This window comes from Homalodisca vitripennis, chromosome 2, assembly GCF_021130785.1.
Source record: "Homalodisca vitripennis isolate AUS2020 chromosome 2, UT_GWSS_2.1, whole genome shotgun sequence".
In the NCBI taxonomy this organism is placed as follows: Eukaryota; Metazoa; Arthropoda; class Insecta; order Hemiptera; family Cicadellidae; genus Homalodisca; species Homalodisca vitripennis.
In genome coordinates, this window is record NC_060208.1 from 171,068,448 (window position 1) to 171,089,399 (window position 20,952).

The 20,952-nt window shown below is 33.0% G+C and overlaps 1 protein-coding gene across 4 annotated transcripts in view; it reads left to right on the forward strand.

Annotated features, from left to right (window-relative positions):
• LOC124355025 (oxysterol-binding protein-related protein 9) overlaps positions 1-20,952 on the forward strand; it is a 316,403-nt gene that overhangs the window by 90,366 nt on the left and 205,085 nt on the right. For 3 of the 4 annotated variants that reach the window (XM_046805915.1, XM_046805917.1, XM_046805916.1), the window contains exon 3: positions 20,592-20,693. In XM_046805915.1, coding sequence (XP_046661871.1) covers positions 20,592-20,693 — 102 coding nt within the window. Of the gene's footprint in view, positions 1-258; positions 278-20,591; positions 20,694-20,952 lie in introns of those variants that run through there. The other variant, XM_046805918.1, reaches the window with a different exon arrangement.

The window sequence follows — 20,952 nt, forward strand, 5'->3', positions numbered from 1 at the left end:
GTTCAGATAGATAATTTTGAAAATAATACTGAAAATAATTCACTTTTAGACTACATAAAGAAATAAATTTAAATTAGATTTCCCTTAAAACGTAGTAGCCAGTACAGACAGACAGATAGACAGACAGACAGTAAGTCTTGCGAGTGGCGTCATCTGCAGTCGGATCAATAAAGCCAGCTGATACTCCAGTGTCTGTGTACGAGTGGCCGAGTGTCTTTCTCGCTCGTCTGGTCTGGTCCGGTGGTGTAAATAATGCGTCCTATCTGCGCTCCACAAGGTACTCTCACCCCCTCACCTGTGATTGCGGTAGTTTAACGCTAATACGCCACCGTCATCGGTGTCGAGCGGTCTATCTTTTTAATCCACATTTAGAGTAATGAGCGTATCCCTGTCCAGGTGTATGTAGTAATAAAACAGTATACTTTTTTGTTCTGTGTAGTTTGATTAGTTTTGAAATTTAATAGATTGTTGACTCAATAGTTATTTAATAGTTTATGAACTGATTTTTGCTTGAGAGAAATTTACTACCTATGTTTTAATGGAGTATAGTATACTTAAATCTAAGCTGTATTATTAATATAGTTAGATTCTCTAAGATTTACAAATGAATAAATTAAATAAGAAATCCTAATTAAATTTAATACATTTCCAGATATTAAAAAAAATTAACAATATTTTGGACTCAATTTTTCTCATATGTTTACATTGCAGATAGAAAAATGTACGTAGTAAAATTTACCTAATCGGTTTGCCATAATTATTTTTATATTTATCAATGTTATCATCTGATTATTAGACAAAATAACAATATAAATGTATTCACACATAGTTTTTAGTACATCAAAGAATGTGTTTAACGCTTAACGTATTTAATGTTTTTATCAACTCCACGTGAAAACTTTTTATTAAAATAAGAAAACAGCTACCAATAAGCACAATCATACTTAACATTTGTTATTTATTATTATTTTGTTAAAAATTTAACCAAACAAAAATACAGACACATGTTTTATTCAAGAGTATTTTTCCAATATTTGTCTAATGTTATTAGCCAAGCATATACCAAAATTAACTAACAATATAAATTTTGATGTCTTTCACAAAATCAGCGTTATAACAAATGTCCTTTTTTTGGAATATTTTAAAATCCAAAAACAAAGTATTTATCATGTTTTTGTCAGGATTAATAAAATCAACAGATTATTTTTAGTTCTTCTGGTTATTAAGTCATTTTCAAGATAATCTCGTGTGGAATGTGTGTATTTTAACAACAGAAATCGTTTGTTATTTTTTTTTTATCTGACTAATGATATACAGGGTGGAGCGCGGTAATTTGCTGATTTGGAAATGAAATAAAAAAATTATGAACCTTAGAAAAAATTATTTTTTATTTTAATTATATTGAACAGTAAGGGAATTTTTAAATTTAATTGTTTTTAAATAATGTATCTGGCAAATGTCGACCTTCGGCATCCACACACTGCTGCATACGTTTTCTGAAGTTTTCATTAACTCTAACAAGCATGTCGACTGGTATTCTGGCAATTTCAGCCTCAATATTGTTCCTTAGGTCTTCCAAGGTGTTGGGACGGTTGATATACACCTTCGACTTCAGGTAACCCCAAAGGAAAAAAATCGCATGGGGCTGTCTGGTGAGCGTGCCGACCAGTTCACATCACCCCTCAAAGAGATAAGCCGTCCAGGAAACATTTGCCTCAAACAATTCATGGTAACCCTCGCTGTGTGTGCAGTGGCACTATCCTGTTGGAACCATGTATCCTCTAATTGCATTGCCTCAAGAGCCGGCCGAAAAAATCCTGTATCATAGTCATGTACCGTTCGGAGTTCACAGTTATGGCACGACGGTTATCATGAAAAAAGTAAGGGCCAATAATGCCTACTCGTGATATGGCGCACCACACAGTGACGCGGTCTGAGTGCAGAGGTCTCTGGTGGACTTCTCTGGGGTTTGTTTCACTCCAGTAGCGCATGTTTTGCTTGTTGACTCACCCACTGAGGTGAAGATGTGCCTCATCAGAAAAGAACACAATTGCTTCACGCGGTATAGTTGCAAGCATGTCTTCACAAGAAGTACGCCGTGTCAAATAGTCCCGTGCTGACAATTGATGGACCACGCACATTTTGTACGGGTGAAATCTCAGTTCATCATGAAGAATCCGGTGGAGAGAACGTCTTGAAATGCCAAGAGCAAGTGATTGCTTCCGAGCAGAGCGTTTTGGAGATTGCAGTACTGCTGCTCTAACTCTATCGATGTTTTCCGGTGTTGTAATCCTTCTTTGAGGTCCCCTTCGTACACATGACACATTCCCTGCTGTTCTGAATGCAGTTACCCAATTTGCAATTGATTGCCGACCAGGAACGCGTCCGCGTGGGGGAACAGCGAATCGTAAACGAAAAGCACGCTGCACTGCAATGATCGAGTGGGCATTTGAAAAATACGCTTCAACACAAAACGGCCTCTTCTCACGTGTCCACTGCATGATGGCAACTGGAACGCGGAGGAATACAAATCTCCCGTCAGCCACTATAAGCCACGTCCACTCTCCCCTCTCTTAGACCAACAGTGCCGCCACAGCCTGCAGTGCAAAAAAGCAAATTACCGCGCTCCACCCTATACTAGAATTTTTGGATTTAAGCGTCCCTTCAAGTTTTTTCTAACATGTCAGTTTTAATTAAACTGCAGGAACCTCTTGTCATTAGAAGTTTATGTTCTTTCGATAAATTCAAGACTGAACCTAAAAAGTAGCTGCTAGTAGAAAGTTTTTTCTCAGTAACAGAATTTTACTTGTCACCTAGTATAAACGCATGTGTGTCACACCCTTTCCATGAAGGCACATGGACTCTTCAAACACCGTTATAGTCCATCAGGACACGAATACAAGTACAACATACAAAGTAAGTACAGAGACAACAATTTTAAAATTTGTACTATTAAAAAAAATTTTTCCCTACCTCTAATTTTCATGATGAAGGTACAGTTGTATAAAAAAATTTGTAATTCATTAAATTAAAACTTTGTGTTTGCTATTAATCTAATAGTGAAATAATATGAAATCAATAATAAAACATCATTGTAGGATATTGCTGTATTCAAACATGTTTATCTTGCTTTAACCCATAACAGTGATTGAAAAAAAAAGTACAACTGGAGCTTAGAATAAGTCTGAATGTACAGTGGGAAATAAGTTTTGTCTTGTTGTTGCTTTTTTTTCGTTAAAAACTGTATAATTTATTTACAAGAAACGTTTTAAGTTTATTCTTCACTCCAAGTATTTAATTGCTGCTATTCGTCCAGCCATAAAGTAACTCTTATAAACCCAAGACTTAGAGGACTTAAAAAGACACCAGCCACAGTTCCTGTGGTCATCTTCAATCTAGATCAATTCATACTTGGTCACTCAGCACAGGCATTCCACTCACTGCCTTAGGTCAATGACACAGGTGATCTACACCTTTTACAAACCCAATCAAACATACAACATCCTTCCTAAATATCAAACTGCTCTGTATCACAGTCCAAGTAACATCAGATCACCGTGTCACATTATTGTGATGGTTGATGTACCATCATGAGTTTGGTAGCTGTCTCTGGCACATGTCATCTAAATAAACTTTAAAATCGTAAAGAAACCAGGTCAATGAGTGAAGTTAAGGTAGTAGTACTCAGTCTAATCCACTGTCACAGTTTTGCATGGAAAATGTCTCCATCACATATTTGGGGAATCCTAACCATGAACAGAGAGATCCAATAGGTTTCCTAACGTGATTTAGCAAACACAAATCTGTGATTAAAATGAACAAAGACAAATTTTCAAGTGCTGCTTAGGTCTCAAAGGAATTTTTTGTCACCAGTTTGACTTTAAAGTTCACACCAATTTAATGCCATTCTCCAAATGCAGACATATCTGGGAATAAACACCATTGTGTTAAGGTAAACATAGGAGCTATATCTTCTTTGATTCTTGTAACTTTGCAAACTACGACACGGGACAGAACACTGCACTCGGTTGAATTAAAGATTAAAGGCAATGCTGCCACCTGCTCCACCTTTGAAGTGACTTTATTATTAATCCTCAGTGATCATTTAAAGATGTATGATATATCAAAACGTAAGATATTTTTTCGTGTCTATATTTTCACTTGTTTCCCTACTTCCCTTTCAACATTAAATTTCCTTATAAAAAAAATTAAAAACATTGTTTATTATAAGTTTTGGACACATACTTTTAACTTATCCACACATTTACATGACACCAAGGGACATTGTCATTGCTGCACTCTTGAACTGTACACATTTCAGTGTTAGTGAATGTATACAGTCGCATCGACTTGAGACTGGAAACAACCCCTTTCTTGTGGCTGAAATTGCTCAGATTCAAATAAAACAAGAAAAAGATAGAACTACTCATCAAGACTATACAAGAACAGATGAACATAAAGAGTGATAGCATCCCAAAACCTCCAATTTCAATTGTGTCAAATAACCACTACCCGCAAACCCCAACAACACGACCGATAAAGAATTTTAGGACTCAAATAAATGGGGGGAAAAGAAAAATATTTTTTAGTGTATCCCTGCAAAATGCAAAATACAGAGCGCAAAGACAAACAAACAACACTGACTATACAGAGGAAACCAACAGAACCCTCACAAACATAATGGAGGGAAGAAGACAAATCCAGATGAATAAGCCGGACTACAATTCAACTGGGAGAAGCAGACAAACTCCGACAGAAAAACTGAGGTCTACAACCAAAAACTGGAAGGGACATGCAAAATCCACCCGTAAAACCGTCACTAAAGAGATCAAAAGGAAAATTACTGGCCCCAACTACTCGTAAAATCCAGCCAGGCCCACCCATGACAGCCATACCACGTGCTGCAGATGAAACAATAGAAGAGTTCTATAACAACCACATTGAGCTCTATAAAAAACTAAGGAATGATAATCCCTCAATACAACCAATAACCAACCAATTTGACCCTGCCAAACATTTTTTAGAGGCATGCCGTTTAATAAAGTTCAGGGAAAAAACAGGACAAGAGCTTCAAAAGGAGCCGCAAACCCAAGAGCCACTAAAAGACAAAAAAACCTCCAGTTCTCCATCAAAATGTTGCAGTAACACAGAAAAACCAACAGCCACCTCAAGTTTAACAAATCCTTTAAATAAACTCTCCATCCTGCACCAAAACATGCAAGAAATGAGCAACAAAACGAATAGGCTAAACCACCTACTTGATGAAATAAAACCCAGACATTATCATTCTTAGTGAACACGGGGCTAAAAAAGGACCAAATAGAAAACACCAGAGTGCCAAACTATTGCTTAACAACACACTTCAGTCGCAAGACTCACAAAAAAGGAAGGCATTGCCATTTTTGTTAAAGATGAACTGGAAAACATCAGTACAGGCTATAAATATCAATAGCCATAGCCAAGAACTGACACTTGAAATGGCAATGATCAAACTAACCATGGGGGAAAAGGTACATTCTTGGCGTGTATAGAAACTCCAGCAGGACGGCTGGAAGAAGCACTGAGTCTACTTTCGGCAGCAATTGAGGAGACAAAGCAGAAAATCACCCACTTCTAGTAATGGGGGACATTAATGTTGATGGTTTGACAACAAACAGGGACAACCAAATGCTAAATAACACTTTAAGCAGCCACAACATCTCAAGACTGCCACTCCCCCCAACCCGGGTCACCCCCACGTCTAGCACATCAATAGACTTTATCTGCACGAACCTACACAAGGAACAAACAACCTCAACTGTAATTCATGCCGGAGTCTCAGACCACACTGCTCAACTCTGCGAAATAAACCACGCAACATCAGTACCAACCCAAAAGAAGACAATCTGCAGAATACTAAATCAAGAAAACCTAAATCTTCTGAAGGTTCAGCTGGAGCAAGAAGACTGGGAAAATGTACTTATCTCGGACTCAGCGGAAATAGCCTACAACAACTTTCTATCAACCATTATCGGAACCATGAACATGATATGCCCTAGGAAGACCGTGAGACAAAAGAAAAGGAAGGCACCAATATATATGGATGAGGAAACCAATCGTCTTAAAGCAACATATCTGACATGGCTCCGAACGTTACGAGCTCACAGGTGCACAAACAGATAAAAATGAAATGAGCAAGGCCAAAAAGAATATGATATCAGGCTAAAATTAAATAAACGGCAAGCAGCAAGCAAATCGCATAGCTAACTCCGGAAAACAAATCAAAAGCCTTATGGCAGGTTATAAATAGTGAGAGAGAGGAATCAAATGTTCTAAACTATCCCAACCACGACTTAACATTGGAGGAGACGTCATCACCAACCCTCTTCAAATAGCTAACCACTTAATGAATACTTTGCAAATATAGCAGATCACACCCTAAGTCACCAGCCAAGAATAGGAAAACAGACTGCAAGCCAAACCCCAAACCACAAACCACGATTTAACCCAGCTGCCCCTCACTAATGAACATGAAGTCGAGGCCATAATAAAGAGTCTTAAACCTAAAAACCTCAGCAGGGATTGATGAAATTTCAGCAAGAATGCTAAAACACTGCAGTAAACCACTGATACAAACCTCTAGTTAAAATAATAAACCTATCCCTTGCTCATGGCCATTTTCCATCAGCCCTTAAACAAAGTAAAGTATACCCAAAGCTCAAAGGTGGAAGCCACACAGAAGCCACTAACTACAGGCCCATTTCTCTGATCCCAACATGCTCTAAGGTGATCGAGAAAGTAGTTCTGAAAAGACTAATGGACCACTGTGAGCTACACCACCTCTTAACAGACAATCAACAAGGCTTTATTAAAGGAAGGTCCACAACATCGGCCATTATTGAACTTGCGGAATTTATCATCGACAACCTAGAAGAGAAAAACATAGTCACAAGTATCATGCTGGACTTCAGCAAGGCATTTGACTGCCTGGGGCACGAGCTGATCCTCTACAAACTCGAACAACTTGGAATTAAAGGACATGCTAAAGAGTGGTTCAAGAGCTACTGGAGGGGAGAAGCCAGACAGTTGAGATTCAATGCAGACACAAAAATCTCTCACAAAACACTGAGATCAAACCCCCTGCCTGTCAAGAGAGGCGTGCCTCAGGGCTCAGTGCTCGGACCAATCCTATTCATCCTCATGACTAATGACATGCCGCAGTACTTAGGCACATACTGTGTGCCACTGATGTACGCCGACGACACAACACTTTTAATGTCTGAGTCAACACCTAACAATATGGCAGTCAACTCCTATACTGCGGCTAAAACTTAGCATACCAATACTGCCACGAAAACGATCTGGTTGTCAACACTGAAAAGACCAAAACAACTGGCTTTTGGAAGGAGACGAGAGGACGTTCCCGCACTGCCTGATGTATCAATGGAAAGCCAAACCAAATTCCTCGGGATGACCATTGATAACAACCTATCATGGAACAATCACCTTGACACACTCTCAAAAAAATGAACACATGTTTATACATCTTAAAAAGAGTAAAAAGTGCCAGTGATGACGCAACTACAAGGATCGCCCCTACTATGCTCTGATCGAGTCACACCTGAGATACGGTCTCGTGGTCTGGGGAGGCACAACAGCAGGAAACGTAAAAAGAATCCTACTGTTACAGAAAAGAGCAGTCAGAATTATGTCAGGTCTCGTCCAAGGGAAAGCTGCAGAGACGCCTTCATTCATGAAGGTGTCTTAACGATCATTAGCCTTTACATTAGAGAGGTCATAATGCATGCTGTCAAAGAGGAGTTACAACGAGGCCACAACCTTCACAACTATAACACGCGCCAAGCTTTAAAACTTCCACCTGCCACAATACCGCACTGCTCTGTTTACGAGGAAACCATCCTACATTGGCAGGAGACTATTCAACCACCTTCGGAGGACATAAAAATGCTACAAGGAAATACATTGAAGACCAAACTAACCAGATGGCTGCCGGCCGACCATTCTACTCCATGGATGAGTTCATGAACTGGGAAAGGAGAAGAACAGGATGGCAGATAAAGAACCAACTTTGTAAAACTTGACGCCATTGCAATTCTTGATGTTTTGTTAATAAAGAGTTTGTCTATTGTCTATTGTCTATTGTCTATACAACTGTTGTTATTAGAATGTGTTTTGAGACTCATCATGTACGTTGCCTCCTGATGAACTTCCATTCTCCACTGCTTTTGCCAAAATTCAACAATTGTGGAACAAATTTTGCTGCTACATATTTCAAACCCAAACATTTGAAAAAATGTTATGGCATGAGCTAATTGATATGTCAACATCATCAGCGACTGTTCATACCCATTTCTTCCACTTTTATCTTGTTTTCATCGGTTGTTGATGTTATGGGGTGTCCAGAGCATTCGTCATCTATGTGTGTGGCTATCTTTTAAATGTGTATACCACTTGTGAATCCTTTATAACCATAGCAGACTCACCATGGGCTTTTGTTAACATTTTCCACACTTTGTTTCATTTTTTACACAAAATTTGATACAAATTCATGGTTTTATTCTTTTAACAAATGATAATTGCTGAGTTCATAAAACACTTCTAACCTTACTTAGAAACATACTCTGGTTGGAGAGGGAGTGGTGGGGATTGGGTCGCAAACTTACCAGAAAAAAATGTTTTTGCAAGAGTATACAAATAATTATACCATTAAATTCAATTCAGTTTTAAATTTATTTTCAGGTTTTAAACCCAAATGTTTATGTATAGTTAATATATTTACAATTATTACTATCACTGAAACTTAAAATCGCAAGAGCACTCTTGAGAGGCAGTGTGTGCCTATCTGTCTTGAGCTTTATAATTGTAAACTGTAAAGACAATGAATATTTTAGACAGTAATTTAAGATTATTTTTATTAAAGCTGGAATTCAGTTTGGAGGTACTAGAGAGTTCAGTTTGGTGCTACTTCTATATGAATACTGAAAGTATAAATACAAATTACTTTACGCAATTTATACCAAAATGGTACACAGTAACATGTCCTCAGTCATTGGTGAGGACATGTGTATTACCAATTAAATAATGAAAATGACAATTAAAGTCTGGAGAAACTTTTTCTTTAATCTGATTTGTTCAATTATGTCAATTAAGTTTCGGTCCACTTTTCTCAAAACCTTGTACAAGTAATACATACGTTCAAAATGTAAGAGTTCTGTCAACCCTCTCCACCACCTAAAACAAAAATCCTGCTGGATTTGGACCCCCTATAATAAAAATTCTAGAGATTATCACCTGTATATTAAATGTTATTGTATATTAAATTCATATTATCAAATTATACTCTACAAAAAATTGGAAATATTGTTTTTGTTATGATATATGTTGCTGATTTCTTAATTTTCAAGCTAAAAATAAATATTTTATTACATCAAATAATAAGACACTAATACATATTTTACTGCCTTCAAAAATAAGAATATAAACAGCTAAATACAATTTACCATATTTAGAATAATGTTCACAGCTAAGTGAAAGTTATGAACATTACTTTTTTGTAGCTTATAAAAATGAGTTTAACTTATTATAGCAAAATCCATGTTAACATTTAATTTTTAAATACGTTAATAATAACTGGTTGAAGAGAATTTTTGTATTTTGTAATATTTACTACTCTAATTCACACATTAATAAAAACTAAGAGTATATATGTTGGTTTCCTAATATATTGTTTAATTTCCCCTGCTATATACAACAGTTTTAGTGTTGTTGTTTGGAAATAGAGATAAAAATTTATTTTCAACAGTAGAAAATAAATATAATTATAAATAAAAGCTGTAAAAATTATCTTAAGAATTTTATTTACTCACTAACAGGTCCACAAACAGAGAAAACAAAGTGACAGAGGGCTTCCTAATTTTGTAATGTCTTATTTTCTTGTTTCTGCATTACGATAAATTGTCAATAAATTACAGTGTAAAAAATCTAATCAATGTATTTTGAATTTAGGCCATGCATTGTTTTCTTTAAATTTTTATTCTAGTTCAAAATTACACATTTTGAATTTGAGGATAAAGTCTTTATGTGGTTTCTGGGAAAATTAACATAGTGTTTCTGAAATTTTTCAATTACGCACTTGAATAAATAGGTTTGCTCTCACACACCACTAATTCATTAATTAAATTATATTTAGTCTGGACAGTGATTTGTTAGATCCAAATAAATGTAATATGTTATATCACTGTGTTGATGATATACAGTAACTGGTTGCTAACTAACGAGCTAAACTTGTAATTGCTTAAAGAACCAACAAAGATACAAAAGAGAGTTGATGTGACGTTGAAGGGGTAATTGAGCCAAGCTCGATTGGATGACAATAGCATTAGCACGCTCCACTAACCAAGTCTGCGGCCGCTATTGCAAGCCCATCAATGCAGCAACGGTGATAGACAATTAGCGAAGTAGTTCCCACTAGCCGATTGGCTCAATTTCCACTCAATTTCTGATCCTGTAGTTAATTATCAAAGCATTGATGTAGCTACATGACTTGTATCGTTTGATGTATACAGTGAGGATAGCTTTCTGTGTATTATTGTAATAACAGCAAGTTGTAAAGTTAGGACACAAAATACTTCTTTAATAACAAGAGTACTGGTTAAATAAAAAGTTTGAGGATGTTTCTTAAACATTGTTTAATAGTTTTTTTAATGTGGTATTATATCAGTACTGATGGGACAAGGAATATCTGATTGATGCTTGTATTTTGTTTTTGTTTTAATTAGACGTATAGTTTTATTTATTGGAATGAAAATAATTTTCCGTAGAACTGTTGTAACTGTCTTGTTAAGTTGGTGTAAGAAAGCTGAGCAGTGAAGGTAGGGCCATGAATGATAGAGTGGTGCTGAGCTGTTCAATAGTGGACTGGACTGACAGGCCTCGCGGGATCTGATATTTCTCTTCCCGATCGTTATTCGTTCATTCATCGTGTAATTCAATCATTTCGTTGGCAAGGGTGGAAACAGTATCAAACACTCCACTAATGTAGCTTTTATTTTACCGTTCTGGAAAGGATTGAAATTTGATTGTTTTACCACAAAACATTTAGTAGCCTAGATTTTGATAGCCTTGTTCTGAGTGCCAGTGTTGTGTTAGTTTCCAGTTTCCAGTAAATAAGCAAATTTATCCTACTGTTCTGTTTTAAATTATGAAATGAAATGTTTTACTTTTTATTATTGTTAACTATTTAATTCAATAAAGTTATGCTTTGAAATATTAACGGATTTATTTTAATCACATGAGCTCATCTCTTTTAACAAATCTTATAATTTATCCTGTACTAATCATCTGTCACTTTTTAAGCAGAACTCTCACTACCTTGCTTTATTTTTCTATAACATACTCTCTGCATTGCCAGTGTAGGAATAATAAATCATTCTGAAAAGGTCAGGAAGGTCCATTTAAAATGAATCAAGACTGGAATACCAATGAATGGTTTGATTTGACTTATTGGCTTCGAGATTTCTTGTAACATTTCCAAGTAGTTCCCCTCTTATATCACATAGTTGGCCACGCACCATTGTTATTATTAGATTTTTTGAAATAAAGTCGTTAAATCTTAAAAAATTGTTCTATCGTATTGTTTTTAATTTTCACAACGCAAGAATAAAAAAAAAAAAACAATTATCAACTTATCTTTTAAAATTTGACTTTAAGATACGATTAAAGATACAATAGTGACTGATGATTTGTTACTGGTATAAAATTAAACCAAAGTATAAAATCAAAATCTGCCAAGTTTCATCATAATATGATGCTTATCAGCAAAGAGAAAATCCCAGCCCAGGTACTTTATGGATTTTCCTTCTAAAAGAAGTTGTAATTGAAGGCTGTTTTTATTAAGTTATTAATTTATGCACGTGACGACTCGAAGGGATTATAACAATTTCTTTACTTGTCCAAGTATTGCTAGCCGTATAATTTATCAATATTGATTGTTTTTATATGTAATTTAATAATTTCATCAAAACCGTCTTAAAGAAAATAATGAAAATCAAGAATTCAAATACTTTATTCTTGTATGGTTATATAAATTATTTCACTAGTTTTTACAAGTAATGAAATAGTTTGTTTATATAAAAAATACATGTTAAAGTAATGCAAAAAATGTATATCGATATAAATTTAAATTCATAGGTTTAAGATAACTTCCCTGCAGACAACAAAAGGTAGAAAATATTCGAAATTATGTAATCAGACCCAAATAAAAATACCTGAAGATAAAGTTGTGAAATTTGTACAGTATTTATGTGAGTAATAGCTTCAGAAAATTAGTTCTTTTTATAAAATTATTATTCCAGAAAAATATATTTTTAATTAAATATAATTTAAGAATATAACATTTTTTCAATTTTCATAAGAAAAATTGCAACATTTAAAAATAGAAAACATGTCACTCTTTCTAATCATTGTTCACGTACATACTGTAAAAAAGTTTTTCCTCATCTTCAACCATGTTTTGGGACTGATTTTAAGATGTCTCAAAATTCTGCTTCAAATGCCTACCATTGAAGTCACAAAAAATGTTCTATTTTCCTGTCTCTAGTAATAGTATTTTAAAGAATGGGCTAAAAAATTAACTTTCAAATAAAAAAATTATATATTTCAACATAAAATTGATTGTACAACTTATGGGATCTTAAAATAATAAGAGCCAAGTACTGAATAACCATAACATGGAACAATTCTCATCAGAATTTTGGATACTTAACAAAATGTTTCACAGCTATTTGAGATTGTGGGAATACAAGTAAATTGAGACTGTCATTTTAAAATTACAGCATTGGTGATAGTGATGTCTTTAGAGGTTATGAAAAATATGGAAACTTGGGGTGTGGTGAAAAAGTTGGTTGTAATTTGCAATTCAATGCTATATTTTGTTAGCATAATAATGTATCCTGGATAAGAGCAATCATTATTTATAAGGCACAAACTATATATTCAAAAACACAAATCTAACAAAGTATCAATACTTTAAATTATAATCACCTAGTTACTGATACTGAAGTGCTTGACTGCAGTCAATTCTGGGTAAAGGGAAATCCAACAATTTCATTAATACAATAGTAAGATTTGTTCTGTTTGTACAGTTGCCTGGGGTACATTGTTGTTTGTTTGTCTTAACAGTTTTGTTTACCTATGTTTAACATTGTTAGTCTCACAGATAAGCCCATTTGTGTACCTAAAACATTGTAATATGAAAATACATTGTGTTATGAATTATTACTATTTCTCATACATACAATTTAGTATTAGTTTCCTCAGCAATTATGTAATGAATTTTCCCCTTTTAAAACTCAGTAAAGTCACAAAAGAACATTTTCAGAAACCATTAATTGTTTTGGTAATGATTTACATGCAATAGTGAACCCAATATCCAAGTGCTGTTTGTTATCACCTTCATGGCATCCATAGTAAAAAAAACATTAAAACAAGTTTTAAAACTAAAAATACCTAAGAAATATTGAAGCAATTTAATAAGTTTTCTAAATACTGTAAATCAATAAAAGTTATTAGAAATTATTAAAGTAAAAACCAGAAAGAGTCAACCATCCTCTATCAGCTATTTACACCTACTATTTTGGTAATATTGTGAATTATCTACCAAATTTACTTATCTGCACCAGTGAACTCCATGGAAAGTGATACTTTACTGTATATTATGAAAAAACCCTATAATGTATTAATTTTAAGATCCAAACAAGCATTGTTCAACGAATTTTGATAGATACAATCTTTGCAGACATTTTCCACAATAACTGAAAATTAATAATCAAAAGTTTTATTCTCATTATATACTGTACGTAGCAATAAACATGTAATGATTCTATTGAAATCAGTGTAATTTAACTATATACATAAATATAAATAAAAAACACATACACACATAGATAAAAAAATACACGTAAAACAATATAATTAAAATCTTAATGTACTAATATCACAGGCCAAAAAATTCACTGACAGAAAAAATGCATTTACTTTCAACCAATTTGAAAGAATCAGTTTGAATCTACTCAGGATTACAGACCTGGCCATTTTGGCAGTTTATTAAAAAGTTTTATTTTCATAAAAACCATAAACTCAATCAACCATAAATGACAATCATGTATTATTACCATTTATCATATGTATATTTTGATGCATAACTGTTCTCAATGTTCACGTTAATAAAGAGATTCTGATTCTGATAAACTGGTGGCTTTAAAAAAATTGTTCTAGCTCTATAGAAATATAATCAATTATATAGCTTCTTCTAGTATTGTAAGTGTGAATTTTATTTCTAATTTGAAAGTTATTCAAGTTTTCCTTAACACTAATTAAGGTAAAATATATGTACATACACGAGAGAGTCATTATTTTAAGTCCTTTAAAAATGTGGAACACAACTCTTTATCTGGGGTATTTGTCATTATTCTTATTCAAAAAATAGCTTTTTTGCCATATGAATATGATTTGTGAATGGGAGGTATCACCCCCAAGTGTTAAGCCATATAATAAATGAGGATTGAAGAAGGCATAATAAGCTGCTATTAACATTGATGGATAAATACAGTTTTTTAAACTTAATAAATAAGTTAGTCTTGATAGTTTGACACACAATTGATTTATTTGAGACTCTGAGCTTAATCTACTGTCTAGATATAATCCTAACAGTTTTAAAGACTTAGAGTCTTCATTTATATATTTATTTAATGAAAAGACAATGTTTTGTTTTTCTGTTATTAACAAGTAATCAATTAATTTTAAACCACTCCTGAGCTACTTCCATTGAGTTATTCTCTTTTACAATGAACTATTTAAATCTTTAAAAGAGTAGTGTCATCGGCATATAACACTGATTTACATGGCACATTGAGCGCAAAATCATTTACTGCAACTACAAACAGGTAAGGACAAAAATAGATCCTTGAGGGATCTCAACCTGGGTTATTTTTAAATCAGATTGTTCATGATCCTTTACAACCATTTGTTTTCTATTACTTAATTAAGAGGAAATGAACTGTAATTCAGTATTTCTAACTTCATAACTATTAAATTTGGTTACAATTAGTTAATGAGAGATGGTGTCAAAAGCTTTTATGAGGTCTGTTAAGGTTGCAGATGAAAAACATTATTTTCAAAGCTTTCTCAAACATTTTATGCTTTTGTTGTATTTAAGTTTAGAATAAAACCAAAGTTTTACTTTACTTTTAGCAGTTAAAATGTAATTGATAATATAATGTGTGTATGAGTATTCAAACATGTTTACAACATCATGTTATGTATGTTTATGTATTTTGTTAATTTTGGACTACATTGTTGCCATGATAAATTGTAGAATATTATTGTTTTAAGAAGTAAAAAAGATTAAAATGATACATGAGTCTATCAAAGAACAAGGAAAGTATTGTTTTGGAAATAAAAAAAAATAGATATGACTATTTATAGAAATTTCAGAAACTGCTACAGTACATGTTGAGTATGTAAAATGATATGGCTCCATGATTATTATTCAACCTACTGAAGTAAAGTTTTATGTAGTTGAATACAATTGCTGTTTTAAACCAAAACAGAAAAATCATCAACATAAAGAGTGTTTCAACTGAAACTACTTAGTTTAGAATTAGAACATATCAATTTAGTTTTATTTTGTCCGTGGCTTAGATTTGCTAATGAGATACATCAAAAGAGTTACTTTTGTCTTTGAAAAATATTACCACAATTGTTTGATCTTTGTTCTAGCATTGTTTGATCCTCAAGACATTTGGTCCAAATTAGATAAGGTCAGCAATTTATTGTTGTATAGCTTATCTTAGATTAGATGGATTTTACTGTTACATGCTTTGCAACTACCTCTTTTTTCAGTGTGACGAAAAGATACTCACACCTGGCGGGCAATGCGATAAGGCAAAAGTATAGAAGTAATGCTTACAGGCTTTTTATGCCATCACTTTATGCCACATTTTTATGGTACTATAGACAACTTATCAACTGAAGTATGGTAATTGACATTTAAAAACTAAAGTTTATTGTCTTTAACAAAACCTGTAGAAATGACTAGAGATGATTTTCAGTTTTGAGCCATTGTTGTTTTTGTCCAAAGTGTATTACTATCTTACTTTCTTCAGTAATATATATTGTTAATAATTAATCAGTGCAAATTTTTTAAATACAATGTCACCGCAATGCAGTTATCACTTAATAGAGCACTCACTGTCTTTTCTGTGTACAGATTATACCCAAACATTAAGATTTGTGTATATCCCAAGCAAATATGAGCATGACTGGTTGAAACTTGTATGCCTCCCTTGGACACAACAAAATTGAGAAACAGAAATTATATTGAGAGTTTTGGTATCGGACAGTGCGCTTAGTTGTTTTTTATGAAACCACTTAGTTAAGCACTTTACTGAGGACGGTTGAATCAATAGTGCTCTAGTTAGAACAAGTACCACATATATAAACTACACAATACTCATTACCTACACTGCATTCATTATCTAGTAGTCCGCTGGGGTGGTTTCCCTGATGGTAGCCATCATTGAATGTTGTCCTTGCAAAAGCATATTAAAAATTGAGGTTGACTTTGAAATGCAAAATAGCATGCAGAGAGGTTGTTATAATTTTTTACTTACACAAGTGAACTTATCCTTCATACCTACATTAATCTTATGAAAACATGGACATCGATGGTTACAACAAAAGCTGGGCTAATGATAGCGGTTCTGCCAGTAACCATCAACCTTGTACTCTTTCAACTCCTCTCTTTATTCTGTTTGATAAGATCTTTGCACAAGTCAGTGGTCTACAAGGATGGGCAAAGTGAGACTAAAAAGAGGATTGGTCTCTCCTTTTGTTAAAAAAACAAGAAAAAGAGATTTTAGTCTTCCATTCACCCTTTTTTATATATAGAGACATATAATCCAGCACACCTCAGGTTCAGAAAAAATCTGGTTACTTACAAAGGCATTACTAACATACATAAGATTTGGTCAGCTACAATTTAGTAAAGAAACCACAATCATTTCTTTTTTTCCCTTACTTCATTCCGTTAGCTCGCTCACATTGTAATTTTTTGACACAAAATCTATTCTGGATGAATGTGAATTAAAGTTTATTTGTTTCTAGTACGTTGAAAGACAAAAATTCCAGCTATGTAGGAAGTCTAAAATACAGATTGATGTGTTGAAATAAAAGGTATAAATTTCTTGTAGCAGTGTCTAATCAATATTGACTGCAGGCGACACAGTTCTATAAAGCCAGTTATTTACGGCTCAACGATTGAGTGATGATAGCTTCGGTCTGTCTCTCTGTCTGTGGGTCATTCGTTGTTTCTCGCTCTCGCTGATTGTTTTGCAGAGGCTGGTGTCATTGTTTCAATTGAGTCTATTATTTTGCACCATGAAACCATGTTGCCTGTCTATTGTATGTCGGTAGTCTGCAGATAATTTAAAAAAAATACTGTGGCATTGGATAAAATGTCTTAAATTGTACTATTATCAAATGTGTAAAATATGTTTCAGTGCTGTAAATTCTTATTCTTTTTGTTTTGTTGTTATTAGTTATTAAACTACTTAGATACATTAACAAATACTATGGCATTGGATAAAATGTCTTAAACTGTACTATTATCAAATGTGTAAAATATGTTTCAGTGCTGTAAATTCTTATTCTTTTTGTTTTGTTGTTATTAGTTATTAAACTACTTAGATACATTAACAAATACATACATATAAATTGTTAGAATATTATAATTTTAAGAACTAATACATTACCTACAAGCGTGACAGTTAAAAAATGTTAAACAAGAATTTTAAATTAATAATAGGGTTATACCATGGCACATAACTAAGATTTAATTGCTTTTCTTGTTGTTAACAGTGTTAAGAATAAAAGTTGTAAAATTAAGTTAATCTATTAATACTAATTTTTTATGATTTATTCAGTATAGTTTAACGGAAATTTTGTAAAGAATTATAATTATAAACCATCAGTAACAACATATATTTTTAACAATGTACTAGCATTTGTCATTAATACCTAAGTTTTTAAAGTTATTTATGTATTTTAGACAAGTTTCTACTTATAATGCAGTTTTAATTTAGCTACATGTTAAAAACAGAGCCTCAGATGTGTGGCTGGCATCTTAAGAGTATATTTAAGCTCTCAGGACTGTAAAGTTCTTTAATTTTATATAACATGTATGAATATAAGTTTTGGTATTTATTAAATTTTGGATTTTTAAAATATACTTAATTCAATATTTTTCACATGGCAATTGAAATTTGTGCACTGGATTCAGTTTTAGAATTATGAAGTAATAGTAAACTCAAAGTTATGACATTGAGTGAAGTATAAATATATACTAAAACATGCATCAACAAAAGAGACATGGTTTCTTTCTTTTATTGTAGCTGTTAAGAGTTTGTTCATTTGGGATAGTTAAGTATATGAACACATAATTTGTTCTCATGCTTACATTGTACTCTATATTTGGTAATGTGGACAGGTGGGTACACCAAACACATGTGCAAGTGCAGAAACATGAAGCACTCAACACTGATTGTACAAATGTTTTAACAGTTCTTGCTTGTAACGATCCGTTCTTTACGGCTCCCTCTACTTTATTTATGGTGCCCTCAAAGTTTCAGCCTTGGTAAACGTGTCAGATCTGAGATTTTATTTCATTCCTCATGTTCGTTGGTAAGGGTTTCTCTCATTTATCAAGAATTTCTTTCCTTTACGTCACAAATTGTTCTCTGATATTGTTTCAATCAATCAATCAGTGTTTTAGAGGAAGTATACAGTCAGATCCTATTGTCAGATTTCTAACTACCAGTAACTTTAATTTTATTTCCTTTCCCTAGGGGCACAATTTCCTCTAAAATCATCTATTCTTTAGAGAAATCGCATCCCAATTCAAGGAAAGTGAAGTATGTGTCACAGGTATCACTTGGGAAACACATATATGTACATTGTACAGCACAAGTAAATTAGTTTACAGTTGAATATCTCTGATATATATATAAAATTAGCAATCATGAAAATAATTAATATTAATTTCTCAAAACTGGTAATAAAATGAGAAACTAGTAATTTAAGTTCAAGTGAAATTATTTTAATTTTTTTCCTCAAAAAGTAGAAGAGATTTTTTGGAGGAAGTCGTCTATTCCTTTTCATTGGAATTATCCATTTTATGGATCCTTGTCGTAAAAAATGGTATTTATGACAATGTGAACATTGAGTAAGGGAATCATCCATCGTAGCAGGATCAATAGATTCTCTTACTATAAGAAGTTTCCCACGTTTATTTCAAGTTGTACTTGAATCTGTGGTCTATCCTCTTAAACCTGATTTTGTATGGAACTAGGCCTTGGTGGAGATCTTTTAAACATGTGATCAATAGTGATTTGAATCCCATCTCCTTTGGTAGTTTATAACTATCAACTGTAGGCGTTTCTGCTGTCATATTCTGTAAGAAAACAAGGACAAAACACCATGTAAAAATACGACACAATTAAAAAACACATAATTTTGAAAGCTTTGTAGATGTATGAACACTTCTGGTTCGAGTGAATTATATTTCCGACACAATGTTGAGTTTGCCTTGTTAATGAAGGAAATTTGTAAGAAAGATTATATTTATGTGTCCATTGTAATTTACTCTGATCTAGGTATTTTTTGTGCCATAGTTGAGTTTGCCTTATTTTTCCAATTAGGAATGTATAATTATATATGCTTTCAAGACTGCAAGTGCAAACAAATTGAAAATAGTGCTTAGATTAATTAAACATATGGTTGTAACATACTGGTCATAAAACAATGTTTACACAGAAAAGGTGATTAAACTTAACGGAATTTTAGAATTAATAAAATTTGTTTGCTGTAATGTAACTTTAGTGACTAAGAGGAATTTTCACAACTTTAGAGATCAGTGCGATGTAGCCCAGAGGGATTTTGAAATAAGAATAGGCCTATGTGTTAACCAGGGGCGCTAAGAATGTTCATGTACAATTTCAGTACAGTCGGTCCAGTAGTTTTTACATGGTTAAGTAAAACACACACACACATACATACACACACATAGACAGACACGGTGAGATTTATATATCATAGTACAGATTATTAAGTAATTAGAATTAATATAAAGTGTCTATTATCATAATCGTTCCATTAATTTATTCATCTATTAGGAAATTGAAAATATTTCAATTCCAATAATTGTTGGAAGAATGAACTCATGTTAGCATTAGACAAAGATAATTTCCCTAAAAAATAGTACTCTATTAAAAACACTATTAAAAATTTTTGATAATTTTTAAATAAAAATTTAATATTACTTGTTTTAATAATTAATTTGACACAATTAGTGTGTGATGTGTTTGCTTCTTGGCTATTTGTAATGAGGTGTGACAGATCATTTATATATTTCATTTCTATGGCGCCTCCTTCAGATGGCTAAGTTCCATTGGCTAAATATATTTTTTTTATTGAAATAAATTTTCTACAATATTTTATTGAATAACGTGTTTTCATCATGATCTTTTTGTTCACAGTTAAGGCTTGATACGGTGAAGCCAGCTCCGACAATTCAAGACTTTGACAAGAAACTTGCAGAGGCAGATGCCTATCTACAAATTCTCATTGACCAAACCAAGGTAATTTGAGACCATTTGTTTAAATCATGCAGAACAATCATTTTAATTATCCTCTAGTAGAAAATTACCCTATTGAAATTTAAAGTGGACCTACAATATTTCCTTTTCATATCAAGCATATTTTGGATGTATCATAATAAACAGTATCCCTAAACATTGAATTTTAAGATACCAAAATCAAGACAATTTAAAAGAAATATCTACAAATGTAATTTAAAATTGAGCAATTAATATCTAGCAAGATTTTACAACTTTCCTT